The sequence below is a fragment of the Equus asinus genome, chromosome 20, assembly GCF_041296235.1.
Source record: "Equus asinus isolate D_3611 breed Donkey chromosome 20, EquAss-T2T_v2, whole genome shotgun sequence".
NCBI lineage: Eukaryota > Metazoa > Chordata > Mammalia > Perissodactyla > Equidae > Equus > Equus asinus.
The window spans coordinates 100,453,531-100,476,895 of NC_091809.1; the positions used below are offsets into that span (position 1 = coordinate 100,453,531).

Sequence of the window (23,365 nt, forward strand, 5' to 3'; positions counted from 1 at the left end):
CAGCAGAGCGCGCGAACTTAACCACTCGGCCACGGGGCCAGCCCCAGTATTCGTACATCTTAAACAAAGCAACAAATTCTCTTTGTGCAGCTCTACAGGCAAAGCCTTGACTCCTCCCCGCTGCGACACACACCCACGAGGGTCAGAAACTATATTCCTTTGGATCAAGAATTCTGTGACCTGTTAAAATGAAAATCTCCCTGCAGGTATAAGTCAGTAGGTCATTATTTGATCTCTCTTCAAAGAGATAGGTTAAAAGGGACAGGGCCCAGAATCACCGTTTTGATTAAGAAGTGGGTCCTAGATTAGCCAGAGGCCTGGGTGCTGCCCAAGGAAGGCAGGGCCTGGTGAAGTCTAGCGAGAAGAGGGCCCTGGGAAGCCGTGAGTGGGGCTGAGGGCACTGGCCACTGCCCAGCGCCCTGAAGGCCAGAGAGAAGAGGCCAACAACCTGCAACTTCACAGAGGAGGGAGGTAAATGCTGTGGAAGACCAGATGCCCTGGTCTCACATTTTCACAAGCTCTTAGGGTGGAAACTGTATTTGTTTTCAGAGATTTCTCCAGCAGTGCTCAATAAGTATTTTCCAATTTATCAATGCGTATGATCTTCATCCCCCATCTACTTCCTTCAGAAGTTGTCACACATTTCCCCATTTTGCAGTCAAGCCTACCCAGGCCTGTAGACTGCAAGTGACTGCTGACGAGTGCAGAGTCGTTGCAGAGGTAGGACTAGAACCCGGGTCTCTGACTCCACAGTTCTCACCCCATTGCCCTGCGGCAGAGCTGTGACTGGAGAGGCCCCCTTCCCTTGTCCTCTGGGGCTCAAGGGAGAGGGGGTCACCTGGGCTCTCACTTCGATTCTGGCAAGGGCCAAAAGGTGAAGTGCCCATGGGTCCCAGCTCTGGAAGGCCCTGGGTAAAACCAGTGAGAACCATCTTTGACCACTCACGGACCAACACACCCAGCCATCTGTCCACAGCAGTCCGACATGGTGGTGTAGAGCCTAGACTTAGAGGGTAGCCATGTCTGAGTTTGAGTTCTGACTCGTCATATATTAGCCACTGTGTCCTTAGGTAAGTTCCTTAACCTCTCTGAGCCTCAGTTTCCTCACCTGCAAAATGAGGCCATTCAGGGTTTCTACTTCAGAGAGTTGTAAGAATTCAATGTAACAATGCAGGTATGTAATATAAAAAAAATTTCAGTAAGCGTAAGCATTCACTATACAGTAACTTCTGCATTATTTGTTGAAGAATCATTTCTCCTGTGCTTCCTGAGTGTCAGGCATGGAGCTGGGTCCTCTCTTAGAAGACTCAGAGTCGAGCTGGGGAGAGAGACGAGGAACGCTCTGACGGTGCAAGCATGGGATGTTATGGGAGCACAGAGGAGGAAGGCTTCCTGGAAGAGGTGACATTTGAGCTGAGTCTTGGTGGCTGAGAAAGGCTTAGTGAGGTGAAGGGAGGCATGCCAGGCCAGAGTAGCTGCCTGGGCATCGTCCTGAAGAGACCAACCCACACAGTGACGTCACAAAGTCATAGAAATGCATATAAGTTCACAAAGTTGCCCATAGTGATAGCCGCAAATAAGTGTACCAAAATGGGGACACAGACATCCAGAAAAAGAGAGACCAAGAGACACAGGACAATCAGGAGGACACCCATATAGAACCATAAGCAGTTCCCAGGAAAACTCATTCAGAAGCAGACACACACACACTCACACACCTACACACATTCTCCCACTGAGGTTTAGAGGCCGTTCGAAGCTTTGGCCCCTAGATCAAACCCAGACCGTTCTCTTTCTCTGCTCAGCTAACCGCCCACGGCAGAGCTGGCAGCTTCCAGATGCCAGCAGTTCTTTATGAATCCAATTCCCTGGCCCTCCAGCCAGATCAGTGGCCCCTATGGCAGGTGACAGATTGTGGGTGGGGGTTGGGCGGGAGAGGAGGCTGGAAAGAGATAGATCATAGGCTGCACTGGGTCCCAGCTTTCCCTGGGGAGTGACAAGGGGGACAAGAGCATCAAAGATCTAGCAGACCATGAGACACTTTCAGTAATTAAAGAAGAAGTAAGAAACGTTTGTCCTTGAGATGACGAGGGCAGTGTGATTCCTGCCAACTGTGAGTGTCCTGGGAAGGGAGGAGAGGACAGGCAGCCACTGACAGTGGCATACACAGTGGTGCCCAGCTGTGCAGGCTGCAGCAGGACGGACTCAGGCGGAGCGGAAAGAAGGCCTTCTCGCCGGTTGTTAACCACCCCACATGCAGCTTGAGTGCTTCCTTTTTTGTAGGTTCATAAAAACCAGAATAGCACCTGCCTCTCTGGGTTAGAGCTGCTGGGAGGCATGGGGATGAATCAAATAGCCTGGATAAATGACCCCTTTTCCTCATTTTCTGGGCCCAGAAGCCCAAATGAGAATTAAGCTTTCTCCCAGGCAACCACACGACCGAGAAGGCTTTGCTGCTGACACTGGAGACTGGATGTACTTTCAACTCTCGTTTCCCTGTCTGCAATTTGCCGATTGTACTTGGGCTGCAGGGAACAAATATTAAATCTGATAAGGCCTGCTGCCACCGAGGCAGGGCCATCTGTCTCAGGGATGTATGTGCTGACAAGGAACCCGGACGAGAGCATTCCAGTGAGGGCAGGGTTTGTGCATAAATAACGAGAGAAGAGAAGGCAAAGCTGACGCTCAGATGGACTAGAATCCTCAGCATTCTCACCACCTCTTGGGCACATCCTGCCACAGAGCTGTCTCCTTAGGAGACTCCCATACGAGTTTTGGGGATCAGAGGAAGAAGATGATGATGTGGACAAGCTGATAAAGGCTCTCCCTGTGTCACTTCCCCCTGATATTAACACTGGCTCCATGTTGCTGCAGGATTATCAATGTAGAACATTCTGGGGTCGCCTATAGTCAGACTACCACTGAAGGTGACACCCCTGTGGACAAGAGAAGCAGTCTCTTCCCCTCTCTTTTTGGGCCAAGGGAAGTTCAGAGGCTCAAAAGCCATCGAAGTCTAAATAGGCAAAGAGTCCTCACATTCTTGATTGAATAAGAAATCTGCCCATCTTAGCTTGACCAACTCATACTCAATTGTCAAGGCCCCATTCAAATACCCCCTCCTCTCTGAAGCTGTCATGACCACTGGCTGAGTTAGTCTCTCCCTCTTCCCATACATAGTTCCCTGTATATACCTCCTAATAGTGGTATTTAACGCACAGTACAAAAATATCGTATTTAGATTTCTCTCTCCTCCATTGGATTTCACAGTCCTTGGAGCCAGAGGTGATGGCTTGATAATAATAGTCAATTTAGCATTATGGTCGTAAATGCCCAGACTATGGAGTGAAAGAGACTTAGGATCAAATCCTGACTGTCACTAACTAGCTGAGAGATCCTAGGGAAAGTTACTTAACCTCTCTGAGCCTCAAGCTCCTCATCTGCAAAATGGGGATGAAAATACCCACCTCATAAGTTGTATGGGATGTGACTTATATCTCAACAAAGCTGTTACAAAAAATACCCTAAAAGGTTGTCTTAGAGATCAAATGAGATAACACATGGATAACTCTCACAGGCAGCCAGGCATGTATCAAGGGATCAACAAGTGGTTATTATTATTGTTAAAGTCCTCATCATAACCATTGCCTCTGTATCCCCACAGCCCAACCCAGGTCTGGCACATAGTAGGGTTCAATAAATGTCTGCTGAATAAATCAGACAAATAGAGTGTCTCATATTCCTGGCCAAAAGTGTGCAGCTGATTATATATCTGGAAAATTAATAAAAACCTTCTAAGGATTAAATCTTATCTGCGATTTGGAGCCCATGAGATGAATAACATTACACAAGAGAGCAACATAAATTATTAAGCTCCCTAATTACTAATTCTCTGTATCATTTTTGGACTCTGTGGTTAAAAGGTTATAATGACGTTCTTGCCAGGAAAATAAAACTCTCAGTCTTATTAGAGGTGAAAAGTTTGCCATTTTCTGACCACCTAAACTTAAGTGGCAGCAAAGAAACAGACGGAAGAATTAAATAGCCCACCCCCACCTGCACCCCAGAGCAGATGCCACTGCCCCAAGCGGGGAAAATAATCCTTAGAAAGCTTTTCTGTCCTTTTGTCCTACAAATTCCAGTTTGTAGCATCTTTAGAGCTGGAAAGGCCATTGGATATCATCCAGTCCAATGGTTTTCAATTATTTTTAAGACATTTCTTTTTTATCATCCCTTTGTATTTTTATTTATTTTTAATTTTTTTTTTACTGAGCTCATAACAGTTTACAGCATTGTGAAATTTCAGTTGTACCTTATTATTTGTAAGATGGAACATTTTTTAAAAAATAATTTTTAATGGGACAGTCTCACATATTAATAGAACTGGGGCAGCTCTGAATGAAATTTGGAGTCGAGGGTGAAAAAACCCTACTCATGGAGGTTCCCCACTCCCCTCACCGCCAACGTCAGTCCCCAAGACGCCCTGTAGAACCTCGAATGCTAGGGATCTACAGAACTGAAGAAGACAGACCCCTGAAAAGTTATTTAGAGTCTGTTAAGATGACATTAACTAAAAGCCAACACATCCCACAAATCATAGCAGCTCTGGACACTGGGTAAATGCTTCTTGCAACTTTCTGAATGACTAAATAACTGGGAGAGGTATTACGGTGGTGACGGTGTGGTGAGGAGAGCAGGGCACCATAGATCCTCCTGGGGCACCAGCTTACCTCCTGGCATTTCCGTTGACTGGATGCAGAGCATCTTCCGGAGGGGGATACAGCCAAGGGCTTTGTGCATGTGTGAGAAGCTGCTGCAGGGCGGCCGCGGCTCACACACATTGACCTCTTGCACATTCTCATGCAGGAGTGAGAACTTTCCAAAGGGTGACCTGCTCCACCCCTGGGGCAGCCTACCTTGGGCTGGGAGATGCGGTTCTCCTTCCCAAGGTGGTCCACGATCCCGAAGATGCACAGTGGCCCGGCGAAGCCCAGCAGGTCGGCCAAGATGCGGAAAGTGCTGCTGAGGACCAGGCGTCTCCCGAAGGCATGGCAGAGTGCTCTCCAGATGGCCCGGGCACCCTGCGTGCTCTGCACATCCTTTCTCTGTCCAGAGAGACCCACAGCCAGGTCAGAGTGGCTGAGGGCCTGTTCACGGCAGGGCCCGGCCTCCCAGGAAGCCCCTGGTTCCTGTTGCCTGGGGAAACCCAGTGGCCACATCTGCTGCAAACAGGTGAACTCCAGGAAGACATCATGGAACCATCAAGTGCACGGCCAGATGTGCCCTATCAATGCCAACATGGTCCAGGTGGGGAGACAGGCCAGATGCTGATCAAGGCCACACAGCTGGTCAGGGACTGTGATGAGCACTGCACTGAGGGAGCGGCATGTGCCACGCTCTCCGGTTTCCACCAGCCACGGCACCTGCCTCAGTTTCTCCCCGCTGTGCTAGGGCAGACGCAGCAAAGGAGCACTGGACTGGGAGGTGGGAGACCATTTCTGCCACCCACCAGCTGCGGGCCAGCTCTGGGCAGCTCATGGCTTTTCTCAGAGCCACAGTTTCCAGCTCAGAAAGGGGGGAGACCCCTGCCTGGCCCAACTCATAGAGTTACTATACGGATCAGGCCACTAAAACCCCTGCTCCAAAATGGGTGAAAATTCCCACCATAGTCATTGAGCTCCAGAAGGAAGGACAGAGGGGGAATCCAGAGGGTCACTTCCCTTCTCAGGGTCTCAGTCTCCCATCTGGACAGTGAAGGTACTAGATCAGATGACCTAAACTGTAAGGGCCATTCCAGCTGTGACCATCCTATGAGTCTTTAGTCCTGACTTGTCCCCGGTTCACTGTGTGACTTAGGGCAAGCCTCTTCCCCTCACTGGGCCTCAGTTTCCCCACCTGTCTCACCAGGGGTTTGACCTGATGCTTTCTGAGGTCCTCATCTATGACTCTAAACTGGAGGGTGGGGAATGGATGGTGTGGCTGTGCCCCCACTGACCGTCTGGGCATCGAAGGCCTCGCAGAGCCGCCGGTAGTTGGTAAGGGCCCTCATGGCAATGGGTAGCTTCCCAATGGCTCGGAGGTCAATGGGCTTCTTGTGGGCGGTCTTGATGAAGGCGTTCATCCACCAGTAGGTGCCTTTGGACAGCAGGTTCACGAAAGGCTGCAGGAAGCGCACCCCCAAGTCCTGCAGGTCCTCAGGGGGCTTCACCTCCCTTGGCATCTTGAAGAAGATATATCTCTGTGGAGCACATGGGCCACCGGGGATGGGTAAGTGCAACTTCTCACCACTCTCCACTTAACCCCAGCAGAGATGTGGGCTCATGAAATCCCGTCCTCAACCTCTAACAGACAGGGCCATCTCTTGCCTCTTCCTAGGAAAAAGATCCCCCAACATCTCTTGGCCACCAATGCCAGGACCTCCTGACTTGTAACTCTTCATTGAGGTCTACTCAGAATGCCCCTGGCTGGGTTGAGTTGGGTTTAAGTTGGGTTGGGGAAGAGCAGGAGTCTCCATATACCATCTTCTCCACCGATCTGAGGACGCCAACATGTTTCATGTTGGGTTTGCAGAATGTGAAGCCATGCAGACCTGGGTTCAAATCCTGCCTCTTCCACTTACTAGCAAGGTGTGTTTGGACAAGTCTCTTCTAAAATGTTTCCTCACCTAAAAAGGGGGTGATCCTTGCATCACGGGGTTGCTGTGAGGGCCAGCTGAGGCAGGGAACACAGAAGGCCTTCGCCCTGCAAATCACTGACTAAAAGCAGAGGAGTGGGAGACACGCAAATTAAAGTGGCACTTTACACTCGTGAGAATGGCCCAAATTAGAAATGGCTATACCCCCACTGCTGGAGGAAGGGAAAGAGTTTTCTTATTCATTACTGGCAAATTACTGCCTTTCTGGAAGGCAATCTACAACATCAATTAAAATTTAAAAGACTCCTTGAACTAGCAACTCCACTCCTTGGACTCTCTCCCATAGAATAAAAGCAGAAATACATAAAGACTTAAGTATGTTTAATACACTGTTATTTGTGAAGGCAAAAACTTGGCAACAAAACGAATGCCCATCAATAGGGTAATGGCTGGATAAATGGTGGCTCATCCACATGATGGAATATTACGCAGCCATTAAGAAAAGTAAATTGGGTGCTGGCTCCGTGGCCCAGTGGTTAAGTTTGCACACTCCACTGTGGCAGCCCAGGGTTCGGATCCTGGGCGCGGACATGGCACCACTCATTAGGCCACGTTGAGGCGGTGTCCCACATCCCACCACTAGAAGGACCTGCAACTAAGATATACAACTATGTACTAGGGGTTTGGGAAGATAAAGCAGAAAAAAAAAAAAAGAAGATTGGCAACAGTTGTTAGTTCAGGTGCCAATCTTTGAAAAAAAAAAAAAGAAAACTAAATTGACCATACCAGATTTGGAGGGGAGACTATCTCCTAAGAGATCGCTGTTGGGTGAGAAAAGCAAGTTGTAGAAACCAGTGTATTGATAACCATTTTTAGAAGATGAATATTAAGGGGGAAAACCTGTATACTTATATGTGTTGAGAAAAAAGAACCCTAAATAGATACAAGTACATGGCACTATATTAATAAAAGCAAGGAACAGAAGGATAATACACTACGTTGTTAATTGGGGTAGCTGGGAGGGAAAGGTCGGGGGAGGGGGAGGGGACAAACAAAAATGATAAAACAAAAAAAAGACCCAGATGAAGCCACATGTACTCATTCACATACATGCGTAACTATATGAAGACATTAAAATAAAAACAATTCCCCACTCCCTCCCCAGAAAAACCAAAACAGCAAAGCTCAGAGGAGCCAGTCCCTGAAGCTTTTTCCCCTCTCTACAGGATTAAACCCAGAATCCTCCAACCTCGGCTAACACCTCCTTGTCCCTTCCTTTCCCTCTGGAGGCCTGGGGTAGACGGCAGCCGGGCCAGATGGAATGTTCCTCTGAAAATTCTCCCACTGGCGTCAATCCCCTTTTCGGGGCAGGTAAAACAAGCTGACTCTTTCAGGGCTTGGCTAAGAAGCAGGGCGGGGGCCCACACCAGGGGTAGGACACTGCTCAGAAGGCCCGCGCTGGCCCAGGTGGGTGTCCCCAGGCGGGGGGCAGCCCAGGAGCGGCAGCTTACCCTCACCCTGATGACGTTGACCTCCACGAGGAGCAGCATGCCGTAGAGAATCACCAGCAGCCCCGTGAGGCAGAAGCGCAGCTGTGAGAAGCCGATGGCATGGTCGTAGAACTTGGCAAACTTGATGGTCTTGGTGATGAAGGCCAGGGTCCAGTAGACGAGCAGGGCTGCCGAGCAGGGACGGGAGAGCACAGGGGACGTGTGTGCACATCTTCGCATGTGTGTGCACTCACGAGTGTGCGAGCATGCGAGAGCAAAGGGAAGAAAAGGAGTGTGTCAGAGGAGGGGTGTGTGTTATGCAAGTGTTCTGGGTGTGAGTGCACATTTCTGAGTAAAGGGAGGTGTGGTATGTGAACATATGAGTGTGTCATTTTGAGATGACATACATACATTAAAACATTCATGATAGGCATGTTCAAAAGCATTCATAATCTTGCAAGTCAAGCTGGTCAGTCAAATTTCCCTTTGCAATAAATAATAAGAAGAAAAATAGGAAAATTTTTTCTTGAATTTAACTAAGTTATAGGCGCTGTGCCAAGTAAGCACTTTAAACACATCATCTCATTTATTCCTTACAATAACCTTGCGAGGGAAGTATTGTGTCACACCCTCAACTTAACAGAGGAATCGAGGCTCAGGAAGGTTAGGTAATTGATCCACCGTCACACAGTCGTTAAGTGGCAGGGCAGCAGGAGGCCCCACCCAACAATGGCTTCCTTGTAGGATTTCCAAGCCAGGAAGATCTTAAAGGGCCTTCATTCCAGCCCTTTAATTTTACAGATGAGGAAACTGAGGCCCAGAGAGAGGAGGTGGCCTGCCCAAGCTCCATGCAAGCTAATGAGAGAGAAAGGGTGAGGGCCTAGGTCCCCGGCCCCTAGTCCAGAGGCCACCACAGCATGACAACGCTCCTCAGGGAGCCTGGGGGGAGGGGGTGGGGAGGGGGTTACAAAAAAGTGAGTCAGAGTCCTGTGAGGCAGTGTGGACAGTGGTTAGAGCTGGCTCTGCAGCCAGATACTCCTGGGCTCAGATCCTGTGACCGCACAGCTGTGTGACCTTGGGTAAGTCATTTAGCCCATCCAGGCCTCAGTTTCCTCATCTGTAAAATGGGGATAATGATAGCATTGCCTCTAAGAGTTGTGAACAACGTCTGGACGGCATTCGGCGCAGGGAGCCTGGCACGCAGGGGTGCTCTTTGAACATCAGCTGTTAATATTTTTATCTCCAGATTTCAGACCCGGGACCATGACTGTCAGAAGCTATCAGTGGACTCTAACCCCGTAATTCACACCACCACCTTCCAATCGACCGTGGTCAGCTGGCAGCAACCAAAAACAGCACAGGCGGCTCCTTCTCGTTTCACTCCCTGGCGTCACCGGCAGGCAAGGCCTAAGCCCCCTAGAGCTCCTCTCCAGCGGAGCGGCGCAGGGACCGGCACCCTGCCCTCTACCCCTCGGGGGGCCTGGACATGGATGCCAGCACATCTGTTGGGGACAAAAGCTGGGGCCTGCCCTAGGCGGGCTCTGGGCTGGGAACTAGGTGGAGACGTTGAACTTGCCCGGGGAGGGCAGACGCCCTCGGTCTCAGGCCCTGGGGGAGAGCATTAGCACAGAGGGCAGAAGCGCCTGCCCCACGATCCCAGCCCTCAGGGCTGGGGCGATGGTCCTTCAGTTCAGTCTGTCTCCAGGTCACAAGGATCCCACAGCTGGAGGCCACCCGCCCCCAGGCGGACTCCGTCCCAGGCATCAGAACCTCTGTCGCCCTTAGTCGGGGCTACCTTCTGGGCCAAGCTTGAAAATACGCCTCTCACTGGCCTTGCCTCTAACACTTAACAGACAGGCTCTGAACTGATCTTCATAACAACCCTGTGACTTAGGCAGGGACCTACTATTCCTGACCGAATGGGGAAACTGAGGCTCAGAGAGCCTGAGTGTCTTGTGCAAGGTCACCCAGGGAGTCAGTGGTGGAGCCAGGACTAAGCCAGGGTTACTTCCACAGTCCCATCCCATAGTGCTGTACCCTCAGCCTGCTGCCAGACACGGCAACACTCGGCAAAAGCTTCGTGCTTGACAGAGAGAAAAGGAGACAGAAAGAAAGCAGTGTGACCCAGGGGCTGCTGGGGAGCTCACGCTCTGAATTCCCATTTCCCCGCTTCTTCCCTCCTTTCCCGCCCTCAGCCCCACATCCAGCGAATTCTCTCTATTTTACCTCCTGGCTCTCTTGAATCCATCTACTTCTTTCCATCTGGGTGGCCACCTGGGTCCCAGGCGCCATCATGTCTGCCCTGGACCACTGAGAGCTTTCTCACAGTTGCCCTGCTTCCCCTCCTCCCATCTGGCCTCCAGAAAGCAGTAAATACAATCAAATATGACCTCAAGGCCCCCATGCGCACAGCAGCATTCTTCACAATGGACAAAGGTGGAAGCACCCCAGTGTCCCTCGAAGGATGAACGCATAAACAAAATGGTCTATCCACACGGCAGAATGTCATTCAGCCTTAAGAAGGAAGGACATTCAGACACACGCTACAGCATGCGTGAACCTTGATGATATGATGCTAAATGAAATGAGCCAGTCACTGAAGGACAAAAATAGTGTATGATCCCACTTATATGAGGTACCTAGAGGAGTCAGAGTCACAGAGATAGAAAGAACAGGGGCTGTGAGGGGTCGGGGGAGAAGGCAATGGGGAGTTATTATTTAAAGGGGATGGAGTTTCAGTTTGGGAAGATGAAAAAGTTTTGGAGATGGATGGTGGTAATGGTTGTATAACAATATGAATGTACTTAATGCCCCTGAACCATACACTTAAAATTGATTAAAAAGGTAAATTTTGTTATGTATATGTTGCTACACACACACACACACACACACACATAAACAAACAAACAAAACGAAAACCTAATCCTCAATGGTTTCCCAGGGTCCTTGGGATAAAGACCAAGGCTTGTGTATGGTCTTCAAGGCTCTGCCTGGTGCAGGCTCCACCCACCACTACAGCCTTCAGTTCAGTTCCCCTGTGCTCTCTGCACTCTAGCCACTGCTTTTCCTCTGGATCTCCTAATGTGCTTTGCTCCTCCTGCCTCAGGGCCTTTGCACATGCTGTTCCTGCTGCCTGAAGCACTCCCCTCTCCCTTCTCTGAATTAGCTCCTACCTATCTTTCAGCTCAAACATGACTTTCTCACAGAACATTTCCTGATCTCATCTGGGGCCCCAGGATCAAAGTTATTTCATGGGACAATGTAAACTGCATCGTGATTCACCCTTTTGCAAGACTCCAGACCTGTGACCAGACAGTAGCCTCCTCATAGGCTAGCTGTTCCCCCAACACCCACTGCCCTCTCTCCCTGCAGCTCATGGGTACATCCTGTTCAGTCTTCCCTGTTCTAGAATGTCCGGCTCCGTGGAGAGAAAAACTATAACAAAGGAGAATGGAAGGAGTTAGTCCTTGTTCCTTGGAGAAGTCCTGGTTCAGCCATGGGTGGTATTCGTGCTTTAGGGACAGAACATCATGTGCGTTCTAGAGAATGAGACAATGAACCCGCCAGATGCCCAGACAGCTGTTTCCGGGGGCGCCGGTCAGCCAGGCCCTGGTGGCTAGTGACAGGTTCCCTGTGCGTGAGACGCTGCCTCCAAAACTGGAGCAGGAGGCCCTCTGAAGCCTGTATTTAACATCTCTCAACCAGCTGCCCCTGAGTCCCCCAACCACACTCGCATGGGGGCCCCTGGGGTGGGGGTCGGGGTGACACCTGGATGATCCTGCTGGAGCCCAGCCCCCACCTCACATGGGAAGGCAGACCTGCAATAGCTCAGGAAACACTCTCTGTCCCCTGACGTCACCGCACTGTCACTGGCTTAGCACAGAGTGTTCCAGACTCCAGATGTCAGTTAGATGCTGCGACGCCTAAAAATCAGTCTGACTTCACGACACACAGTCTGACCACAGCCTAATAGCTTTAGCCTTAGACTCACGGACTGAGCCCAACACAGAGGCCCACCTGCGGCCAAGGCACAGTCTGCGGACCCTGAGATACGCAGTCTCAGCGACGGTCGAGGACCTGCTTGGGTGCCAGGCTCTGCCCCTTGACTAGCTGGGCAGACTCGCGCAAGTCAGGTAACCTCTGAGCCTCGGTCTCCTGATCCGTCAGGGGAGATAATAACGGTCCCTGCCTCACAGTGTGGTTGCCAGGATTAAAGGAGTCAATGTATGCAAAAGCCTGAGGGTTGTGCCTGACACCTGGGAGGGCAACGCGAGTGCTCACTGTTATCATCTTTGACCTCTCTGAGTTTCGAGGACCACATGTGCACAATGGGGGCGGCAACAGAACCATAGGGAGGTGGTGGGAATGAAGAGAGAGAATGCACGTGGGGAGCTTAGCACTGAGCCTGACACACAGGACACGCTCAGTAGACGTCAACAGTCATCACTGTTGTTTCTGCATGGACCCCAGCCACACAGGGTCAGAGGATCTAAGCATGCACTCCTTCCTGAGTCTTTCTAGATGTTGGCAAACCGCAGGCTCTGGTCCTGGGCCCTTTCTCTTTTTTCTCCAGGTGACCTCATCCGGGCTCAAGCTTTAGATGCACTGGAAGCCCAGGACTGCTGAATGTCTATCTCTAGGCCTGCCCTTTTCTGAATGCCTGGCTCTTTCATCTAACTGCCCACCTGACACGTGAGTAGGCTGTTCTCAAACTCAACATGCCCCAACCCCCCAGCTCCTGCTCCCTTGCCCTGGCAGTTATTAACACCACCATCTGCCCAGGCGCTCAGGCACAGAGTCCAGGCGTCATCTTTGCTCCTCTCCTGCCCCTTGACTTCATCTCCTACCATTCTTCCCCTTGCTCATTTGGCTTTCCTACAGTGGCCTCTTTGCCAAGTTTGTTCCTACAAGAAGGCCTTTGCACATGCTGTTCCATCCGCATGGAACATTCTTCCCCCAACTATCTGCATGTTCACTCTCATCAGAGGCCTCCCCTAGCACCCTATATAGACAGCAACGTCACCAGCATCTCTACTCCATACCCAGCTTCATTTTCTTCACAGCTTCATCACTATCTAACTGTTTGTTTGTGTATTTACTGTCTTTGCCTGTCTGTCTCGTCCACCGACTTGTAAGCTCCATGAAGGCAGGGATGTTTTTCTTCTCCACTTCTGAACCTCTAGCACCTAGAACAGTGCCCAGCGCACAGTAAGTCCTCAGTGAACATTATCTGAAGGAGTGAATGGAGGTAGCGGTCCCTCTTGCCCCCGCCCCCTTACCGATCAGCAGCTTGGGGAAATTGGAGGTCTCGATGTTGTGATAGTAGACCACGGAGGTGACGGTAGCCATGAACGCCATCCCGGCCGGCATGTACAGGTGGAGATGGCGGGATTCAGTCACCCTGAGATGGAGGGGAGAGAGAGACAGAGATGGGATATGCTGAGTGCTCCAACAGAGCAGCCCAGGCCTGTGCTTCGGGCTCAGCACACAGCCGGGCCTCTAGCTCACAGGCACAGCTCCGCTCCACAGACGAGCGGCTCTGCCCAGCCCACATGCCAGACAGGCCGCTTAACTAAGGGGCCCAGGAGTCCACACACAGATGCTGTGAGGGCTCGGCGTGCAGGTTCCGGAATTCACGGACTTCTCTCGCTGGGTTCAGGATGACGGAACCTGGCATAGGGAGGCCGGTGTTGGTAGTTGCAGTTGCAAAGCCTCTGGCCTGGAACCAGTTCTCTGGGAATGAACGCAACTGGCTCCCTGTCCCTGGGGTCACCTGGGCAGTACAGGGGCCTGTACACCACAGCTCACTGAGTGACAGCTGCATTTAACACGAACAGCATAAGGTGGCACTGACAGCCCTGCCCAGGCGGTGTAATAACAACACTGACAGTCAATATTTATTGGGCATTTACCCTGTGCCAGGCACTGTTCTAAGTACTTGATGTATATTAACTCATTTAATCTTCGTAAAATCCCATGAAATTGGTACTCTCAGTCTCCTCATTTTACGGCGGAGGAAACTGAGTCAGAGAGAGGCTAAGTAACAAGCCCAGGGTCACTGCCTTTGTTCCCTCCCTTGGGAAGGGGATGGAGGCAGCCAATATCAGGTCACTCCCTCCCCATTTTAACTCACAGAGGCCTTGGTGGTGGTGGACTCTGGCCTGGTGATAAGACCCATGGAGGCCAGAGCTTGCTCCCAGACCTCAGGCTTCCCCATGACTGGTGAGGAGGCTCGCCTTAATTGGCCTGATCATGCCCTTCCACGGCTCCCTCGTACAGACAGCAAAACCCTTAGTCCGCAGCCTGGCTCCAAAGGTCCAGTGATATGGCCTCAAGTCCCTTTTCCAGCACTGCCCAGCTGCTCTTTCTGCTGAAGCTGTGTTGGGACCCCCTCCCTTCCCAGAAGGTCTCCTTCACTTTCCTGGCTCAGTGCTGCCCTTGCTTGTGCTGTTCCTTCTATCCAGCATTCTAAGGGTCCCTGGCCTCGAGAAGCTGACTCTGTGTGTGGGGGGGTGGGTGGCAACCATGCTCAGAGCTAACTGTTTGACCAGGCAGCCTAGGGAAGTGAGACTGCAAATGGACAGAAGGCTGAGAGCACAAAGGAGGGGGTGGGCAACCAGGGAAAGCTTCACAGAGGAGGTGGCACCAGGCTGGACTTTGATGGATGAGCAGGAGTTCAACAGAGGAGTGGGGACATAATGAGAGCCATGTTGGGACCCCAAGTGGTCTGGTGGGACTGGGGTGTGGGCGTAGAGCCAGTGTGAGCAGTTCACCAAATAGCATGCTCCCTTCTGCCTGGCTAGAAGAACCTACAGTTTGCTCCAGCAGCAACGCGCCCAGCCCCAGGGGATGAATGCTGATTGGTTCAAGCAGCCATGCAATTCCACACCCCTTTGTCAGTGATTGGTCCAAGGGTGCCTGTGTAACCCAATTCTGGCCAGTGAGATGTAAAGGAGAGTCTGTGGAAGAGGATCTCCTGCATAAAGAGGAGGCGTGTGAGGAGCATGTCCCCTTTGCCCTTGCCTAAGTGATACCCGAGCTGGGCAGCCATCTTGTAACCATGGGGAAGATGTGGTGGACACACAGAGGCTGGCTAGAAAGATGGCAAGAGGCTGGCTCCCTGATGCCATCACTAAGCAATCAAACCAACCAGAAAAGGTGACTTCTGGATTTCTTATTAAATGAGACTGTAAGTGTCAATATTCTCAAAAAAATGTCTTCAGACTGACAGGAGGTACAAGGCAATCAGTCACGGGTGGGGATGCTGGGAACAAGCAACACGCTGCCCAGGGCTCTTCGAAACTCTTGCCTCTCTACTCCTCGAAATAATTTAGAAAACCCTATAGACCCTCACATATTTTTAAGTGATATCCAAAGTGTTATATTAAAGTTTAAATAAATTCTTTTTTTCCAATAGGAGTTAGAAATGATAAACATTTTATAAAGTTAAATAAGATGAAGAATAACCACAATTGAGGTAAATATTTCATGACATGACTTAATAAGATAGATTTTGGCTGCTTTACTGGATAATATACACTGAATTAGGTAAGAAATTAGGTAACAGTGTTATATCTGGCCTTTTCCCAGTGTATAGTGGTCTAGGAAAACATTCTCTATAAAAAAAATCCTCACTAACCTATGCTGCTTTGGTTGTTCTGAATTCTGAGCATCACACAGAAATAATATCCACAGGAAGGCAGGAAGGCCTATCAGTTAACGATGCCTTAATTAACCACTGAATGAGGCTGACCCTAAACCAAAGTCAAGTTTGAAGACCACTGCTTTACCCAGCCCCGACTCCCACCTGCCCCCAGACTTCCAGGCATGTCTGCAAACCCAGGCTGGGACAGACTGGGGGTGCCACAGGGCAGGGTCTGCTCCCTTCCTATGTCCCTCCTCAGGCTTGCCTGCCCAGGGGTGTAGGCCCACAGACGGAGGCCAGCAAAGGCCAGGTGACAACGGCCCAGCTGAGAAGCCAACCTGCCTGCTGGGGAGGGAATGGTGGTTTGCGCTGAGCTGGAGAGCTTTGGGGTACAGGTGCCCACACAGGACGGGCTGCTGGACAGCCCGCAGGAGGGAGTCCTCGACCTGATTCATTCCAGTCTCCCACCTTCTGGGAATATACTATGTGCCCAGGGCTCTGCCACTCTGTCCATCTCTAACGTCATCCTCCACAGCCCTGTGAAGCAGGCAAGGCAGGATGATGAGGCTCAATTCACAGGTAGAGGAAGTGAGGCCCAGAAGGGCTGGGTGGCTTTTCTAAAGTCCCACAGCTTGTCCACAGCAGAAGCATTAGCTGAAGACCCAGGTCGGCCTTCCCCACGGGAAGGGTGTTTTCCTCTCTGTCACCTCGATGATTATAACCTTATAAGCCCCTGAGTACATTCTGGCCTGAGGGCTCACAGGGCATCCCTCCCCTCTCCAGCGTTTCTGCTGCTTTGGAAGAGGTGTTGGGGGCAGGGGCTGGGAGGGGGATCTGTCCCTTGCTAATTAGGTGGCAGTATGCAGTTGGTCTTCTTGCTGGTCTGGGGACTTGGATAATCAGGAGGATTATCAAAGGCAAGCAGTTATCACAGAGATTACTGCGGAAACCAGGATGCAGGGACATTGGGAGTGGAGGGTGAGGGAGGGTGTGGGGATCCCATCCCCCTGCAGTCCAGCTGCAGGAGCCGGGGCTGGCAGGGGTGGAGTCTGGGCACGGTCTGATTCCAGCTCAGACGGGTTGGACCTCTGGTCTTTAAGCCAAATGTCTCCCCCTCCACCACCCCCTCACCGAGGCCATCCCTGAGCTCGCCAATTCTTCATTCTCCCTCGGTGAGATGGCTGCCTCATCTCCTCCCCTCCTGCGCCCTCAACTGCTGACACACCATTTCTGGAGCAGTCCTCTCTCACCTAGCCTGCTGCAGTCGCCTCCTGAGCTCTGTTTCCACCTCCAGCCACCCCTGCCTCCAGCCTCCCCCGGACACCCTCTCAGGTTCTCACCTAAAACGGCTGCGCTGATTCCCAACTGCTGACAAAATGCAACCCAAACACTCGGCCTGGCATTCGAAGCCCTCCTGGAGATGCGCCCAACCCCTCCCCACGTCTCAGCCTCCATCGCTCAAGTCTCAGCCTCCATCGCTCCCCAGCCGTGTTTCACGCTTCAGCCCCGCTGCAGTGTTCCCAGCCCACCTGCCTTCCTCGTGGTGCCCCTGTTCCTTCTCTGTCCAGCCCCACTGGCCCTCCCTCTCTGAACTCCTCTGACTGTCCTCCTTCCAGGCTCAGCTCAAAAGTCCCCTCAACCAGGAAGCTTGCCCAACGCTGCCTTCCTTTCTCCTCTGGGAGTACTTGCTTGTGACATTATTTCATTGATTCTCTTAAAGAGTCAATAAACGTCTAGGGGACTTTGTCATGTGCCTTGCACTGTGAATACAAAGACGATAAAACCCAAGTTCCCACCCTGAGGCCTTTCCGCCTCAGGGAGAGACTGCAAATAGACACAAACTGCAACCTACTGTACATCCCGCTGGGGCGGAGGTATGAGGAGTGCGCTGTGAGGCCCAGAGCAAAGGTGGGCATGAGAAGTGCCCAGGAATGAGGCTAGAGGCAGGGTGGCCTGACTGGGAGGACTTTGGATGCCAGGCTGAGGACTTGGGTCTTCATAAACAACTGGGAACCAAGGAAAGATCTTAAGCAAGAATGATTTTTTCCCCCCGGGATGGTAACTCCAGCAGCTTGTGGAAGAGGCGGGGCATCTTCCACAGGAGTTGGGGCACTCTGATAAGCTCTGGGATTATCTCACTGGGTCTTGGCATGAGATATGGGTTCCCTCTACCCTGCCGCACTGATGGCAGGGCTTGGTCTCACTTGTGTCCACTGCCTGGGTGCAGAGAGCCAGGCACACGGGAGATGTTGAGTAAACAGTTACGTAATTTATTAGCAAATGATACTGGCTCACGGAATGGAGGTGAGCTGAGGTCTCCCCAGGCCTTTCAGGAAGCATGCGGAGCAGATCCTCTCTCCCGAGCCCTCTGAGAGTCACTCACCCATCAGACAGGATGCCCTCCGCGATCTCACACACCAGGACAAAGAGCAGCATGAAGGTCAGGATCCAGCGCAGGTTGTGCCCGGGGAAGTGGAGCCACGTGCTATGGTGGATGTGTACCTTGGAGCTCTGACTGCCCCATCCTGCAAGGAGAGACAAGAAGAGATGGGACACCTGGCTCACCTGGAGGATGGTGTATGAACCTCCAGAGGGTGCTGGAGCATTGGGTCCATAGTGGGGGTGAGGAGTGTACCCATTTGAACACCTGTGCATAAGGATGCCTGAGTCTGGTACATATGAACTAAATATCCGAGCATGAAGTCTGGATCCGTGCAGGTCCACCTATGCAGGTGTCCATTTTATCTGCTAACCTCTTGTGTGACAAATTATCATGCAGTTACCATTTGGTTGAGAACAGAAGCGTAAATACCAGTAATACTGGTACAATTTTTGATACACATATGAGCATATGTTGCACTTGCTTCCTTCCTATTTCTGTCTAATTGTTTATCTTTGTCAATAGAATAGAAGATGCTGCAGAAGCCAACATCTTCCTTCTCTCTCTCTCTCTTTTTTTTTTTTTTTGATGAGGAAGATTGGTGCTGAGCTAACATTTATGCCAATCCTCCCCTATTTTGTATGGGGATGCCACCATGCTTGATGAGCGGTGGCTTGGCTTGATGAGCGGTGTGAGGTTCTGCACCCCGGATCCAAACCTGCGAACCCCCAGTCACCCAAGAAGCAGAGTGTGCAAACTTAACCACTACGCAACTGGGCCACCTCGATTCCTCCTCTTTTTCATTTAATTTTGTAGCAATCTTCCCTTTCTTTCCAAAATCTGTTATCAATGTTGATTTGCTTTTTTCCTTGAAGTAAATTAACATGTTTGGAGAGGCAAGGGACACCCTATGAATTGATCGAGCTAGCCTGCTTGGGAAAGTTGAGGTCTTGAAGAGAGGTGAGGGGGACCTGGGTGAAGAGGCACCATAATTGTCCCGGTGGTGGTGCCCAACTTTGCAGATGTCTCCTAAGCAGGGGCACTGGGGGCCGCTGGGGTCGCTGCTAGGCAAGGAGGCTGAGAAGTTGTCCTCTGGAGACACACGCCGGGTGGGGTAGCAGCGGAAGGGGATCCAAGTCCCCAGCTCCCACTTCTCCTCGCCCAGGGCGAGGGGGACCCCGGGACTGTCAGAGACTACTGTCTGGCTCAGCCCCGGGGAAGCACAGGAGCGCGCAGCCTCCATCCCGGCCTCTGAGGCGCAGGCTGCGCTCTTCCCTGGGCACAGCTGCGGCTGACACGGAGGGAGCTTGGGGGAGGGGCGACCCAGCTCCCTACACCGCACCATTGAGGGTGCAGCCCGATCCCCGCCCGACCCTTCCATCGCGAACAGAAACCTCTTCTTTCTCCCTTCTCCACCCCAGCTCTGGCCTTGCAGTGGCAAAACTTGGGGATCTCCTGGGTCAGAAGCGTCGGCTGTGTTTGGAGCGGGGTCGGAGGCACCCCAGGCAGTGAGGGGATGTGCGGGTGTGCCAGCGCGGGGACCCCGGGAGCGAGGCGAGCGGCAGCCGCGGGGCCGGCAGGGCACACGGAGCGGCGCGGCGCGCAGCGCCTCCCCCTCCCGCCTCCCCGCCTCCGCCCGCCCCTCCTCGCGGCCCGCAGCGGCGCTCACCGATGAAGAGGATGGGGAAGGTGATGAAGAGCAGGAAGATGTGCGGCACCACGTTGAGCGCGTCCACGAAGCACCCGTTGTTGAGGACGCCCTGGTCCACCCGGTAGGCGGCCGAGTGGTTCTCGCTGCCGCAGAAGGCCAGGGGCATGGCGGCGCGGGCTCGGCTCGGCTCGGCTCGGCTCGGCGGCGGCTGCCCCACGCGCCTCCCGCGCCTCCGTCCCTCTCCGCTCCGCCGGCCCGGCCGTCAGGCCCTCGCCACCCCCGGCCCCGCCCCGCCCCGCCCCCCGCGCTCCCCCCACCCCCGTGCTCCACTACCTGCGGGGCCCGGAGGGGCGGCTGGAGCCCCACCGGCCTGGCCGCTCGGGTTCCGCGTTGCAGCCGTGGCGGCCCGGGCGCCCAGGTGCGCTCGGGGACGCTTTGTGAGTGCCCCCTGCGCGCGTGGGCTGGGAAGAGGTCTGGCTGAGTGTGTGGGCACGCTCGAGTTTGGATGGGAGGGTCGGGGGTGCAGAAGAGAGGTGCAGGGTCCCCGTGGGTTCAGAGCGGGCGTATTCCGTGTCTCGAGTGCGAGCTCACTGCCCGGGGCCTGAGATGGGGGCTCACCTGGGCACGGGGCGGGTGGATGTAGTTAGAGCGGAGCAAGCCCCCACCCCATGTGGATAAGAAAAGCAGTGAAGAACATTACCTCGGGGGGCGCTTGAATATCTTCAAAAGTGGTCCCAGGCGCGGGGCGCTCGCTCACAGGTGCTTTCCAGCGTATCCAGCGCTCTCACAAACGGGATCTCCCAACGCTCCTGCTGAGTGCAGGTTACAATTTCTCCCATTTTTCTGATGAGGAAACAGGCTGAGGGCATTTGCAGGACTGACCCAACGTCTCACTGCCAGCAAGTGGGGAAGCCTAACTTGAACCCAGCTCCTCCGGTACCCCCACCCCCATCTCCCTCAGGCACGCGTCTAAGTTGAAACCTCCTCGCCACTGGCAGGTGAATGAGTAGAATGGGTCCCCCTCAAGGCTAAAAAAAGAGGCGCTTGTGGAATTGTATCCAGTGAAAGCAATGGGAGGCAGCCCGGAGAGGTGGAAAGAGAGAATGTCACCAACAGCTGTGTTCTTAACCTGCCACAGGCAGGCTTAAGGTGTTTAAGGACCTGGTGAAATTGTAAAGACAGTGTCATGCCTTCCTACACTTTTTGGAGAACTTCTCACAGGTCCATGGCCAAAAATGTTTATGTCCTATGAAGAAAGAAGAGAAAGTGGGATTTTAGGTTAGATTTTAGAGGAATTTCCTGAGTTAGGTATATGAAGCATAAATGCATATGTTCCCAGAAGGGGCCAGGGGACACCAGGGGAAGATCACTGAGGCTCTGAGCCATTGCAGGACGACATCAGGCAAGGCCTCAGCTCTGCCTCAGCCCCTGCAAGAGGCCCGGGCAGAACCAGGCACCAGGGCAGAGGGCAGGGGGTGCTGGGTGAACAGCCTGGGGAGGGCAGAAGCTCAGGGCCCGAAGGCCTCAGTCTCTGACTTCTGGGAATTTCTCTGAAGCTGAAAGATTTTTCCTGTAGTTTCAGCCAAAATAGTGAAAATTTGGTGGCAGTAAATGTCCAGCACCAGTGGCAGGAGTTAAATTAACCTGGGTGAATGCAGCCGCTGAACGGGTGACCACTGACTCCAGGTAGCCAAGTGGGAAAAGCTTATGAGACGATGTCAGCTGAAAAGGCAGGAAATAATTGTTTCCCATGGTCGCACCCTTTTACATGTGTGTGTATGAATGTGAGCCTGCAGGCGGGCTCAGGCGGAAATGGCTGCTGCGTTAGTGTGGTGCGCAGTGTCTTAGCTCCCTTTCCTGTGCTTATCACTATTGTTGTTATCCTTCTCTTTCTGTAAAAACTAGACAACTGAGGTTCAGAGAGATGAGAAGATGTGCCCATGGTCATCTGACAAGATTTTTTTTAGTTTTGTTGGGTTCCAAGATTTTTGAAACTTTCTGCAATGTTACCATTTTGTTTTTGTAGTTACAGTTTGTTTTTCACACTTTCAGCGATGATATTTGTCCCTTTAATAGTAATAACGTATATATTTTTAAAGAACCAGACCCCAGTCCTGGCTGCACCACTACTAGGTGCGTGATGTTGGACAAGTCACCATTCTTGTGTGTCCATTTCCTCATTTTTAAATGGGGGAGATAATAACACGGACCCCAGAGGATTAAAATGAGATCACAGGTGTAAATGTGCTTTGTAACCAGGGAGCTGGTCCAGGCTGCTTCATGCCCTGGGGGTGCACACACGGGACCCCTCAATCAATGAAGGTTGTCTAGTGCTCTTTCCCTCCCTTGGCACTCAGCACGCAGTGCCTGGCACAACCCACCCAGTTGCCTCTTCTGGGCCATTTGAAATAAACAAAAAGCTGCGACCAACCCCAGCTGGACCCAAGTGTACAGGACTATTAAGGGGGTGTCACCTGGGACTAAGAGAGGGGTCCCACATTTGTCATCTAGTATAAACCGACTGTGTGACCCTGCCCTACACCTAGCTTGATAGCGAGGATCCCATCACACTGCCCCCCTGTGCCAGAGTTATTTTGAAAAGTGTGGAGTCAGGTGCACACAGAGGCAGGAAAGGACTTCTGCTGTAGCATGGATTATAATCTTGTCAACGACCCAATGTCCATCAAGAGAGGGCTGGTTAAAAAAAAACAAACGAAAAACATGGTATTCTCCATACTGTGGAACTCTGTGAGGCAAGTGCAGAGAATAAGGAAGGGTTATATATAGCGACATGAAAAGATGCCCATGGCACAGCTGTGGAAGAGGCTGTGCTGCCTGAAACCGTTTGTTTCTACAACAGAAACAGACACGGAGCCACACAATTCTCTGTGGGGAGGCCCTGGGTCTGGGGCTTTCCCACCGGCAGCAACGCCTCTCGCTGCCCCTGCAGGGCACGCCGGGAGGACCGGGCTCCCGCAGCTGCCCTGGTGCAAGGGGATTCTTCTTCGAGATTTCTCAGCCATCCCCCTGGCAGAACGGAAAGCCTGGGATGGATTTCAGGGACCTGGATTCTCGCGCTCGCTGGCCCACTGCATGGGTGTGGCCTCAGAAAGGGCCCCTCCCCTCCTGTGTGCGGGGGGAAGACTTGGCACAAAGCCTCAAAAAAGTCACCTCCAGCTCGGATGTTGTTCATGCTTTTAGGGCCCTGTCTTGATCTGGCTGTGTGTCAGATAGATATGGCGTCTATCTGACCATCTGACATCTATCTTGCTGGTGTGTCGGTCAGATATTGCAGACAGAGTCATCAGGATATTAATGGTGACATAATAGAGGGGGTGATATTTCAAGAAATTAACCCTTTCAATAACCTGAATCAATAGTGACTGGCTAAAAACAAACAAAAAGGAAAATCATGGTGTTATCCATACTATGGAATACTGTGCAGCAAGCACAGAGAATACAGTAGGGCCACATGTAATGGCTTAGAAAGATGTTTCCTCCCCACCCTCCAGCTTCAGGCAGATGACTGTGAAGCTGTGGCCAGGTGGAAAGCACACACCTGGCATGT

At 52.1% G+C, this 23,365-nt stretch overlaps 1 protein-coding gene across 2 annotated transcripts in view; it reads right to left on the bottom strand.

The window, feature by feature from the left end:
• The window catches only part of ABCC8 (ATP binding cassette subfamily C member 8), a 75,207-nt gene extending 55,137 nt beyond the window's left edge, over positions 1-20,070 (bottom strand). For both annotated transcript variants that reach the window (XM_044753042.2, XM_044753041.2), the window contains exons 1-6: positions 19,816-20,070; positions 18,150-18,291; positions 13,401-13,522; positions 8,143-8,309; positions 5,993-6,235; positions 4,914-5,102 (exon numbers count right to left, since the gene is read on the bottom strand). In XM_044753042.2, coding sequence (XP_044608977.2) covers positions 4,914-5,102; positions 5,993-6,235; positions 8,143-8,309; positions 13,401-13,522; positions 18,150-18,291; positions 19,816-19,963 — 1,011 coding nt within the window. In that variant the 5' untranslated portion in view covers positions 19,964-20,070. The remainder of the gene's footprint in view (positions 1-4,913; positions 5,103-5,992; positions 6,236-8,142; positions 8,310-13,400; positions 13,523-18,149; positions 18,292-19,815) is intronic.
• Between the last annotated feature and the right edge of the window lie 3,295 nt (positions 20,071-23,365).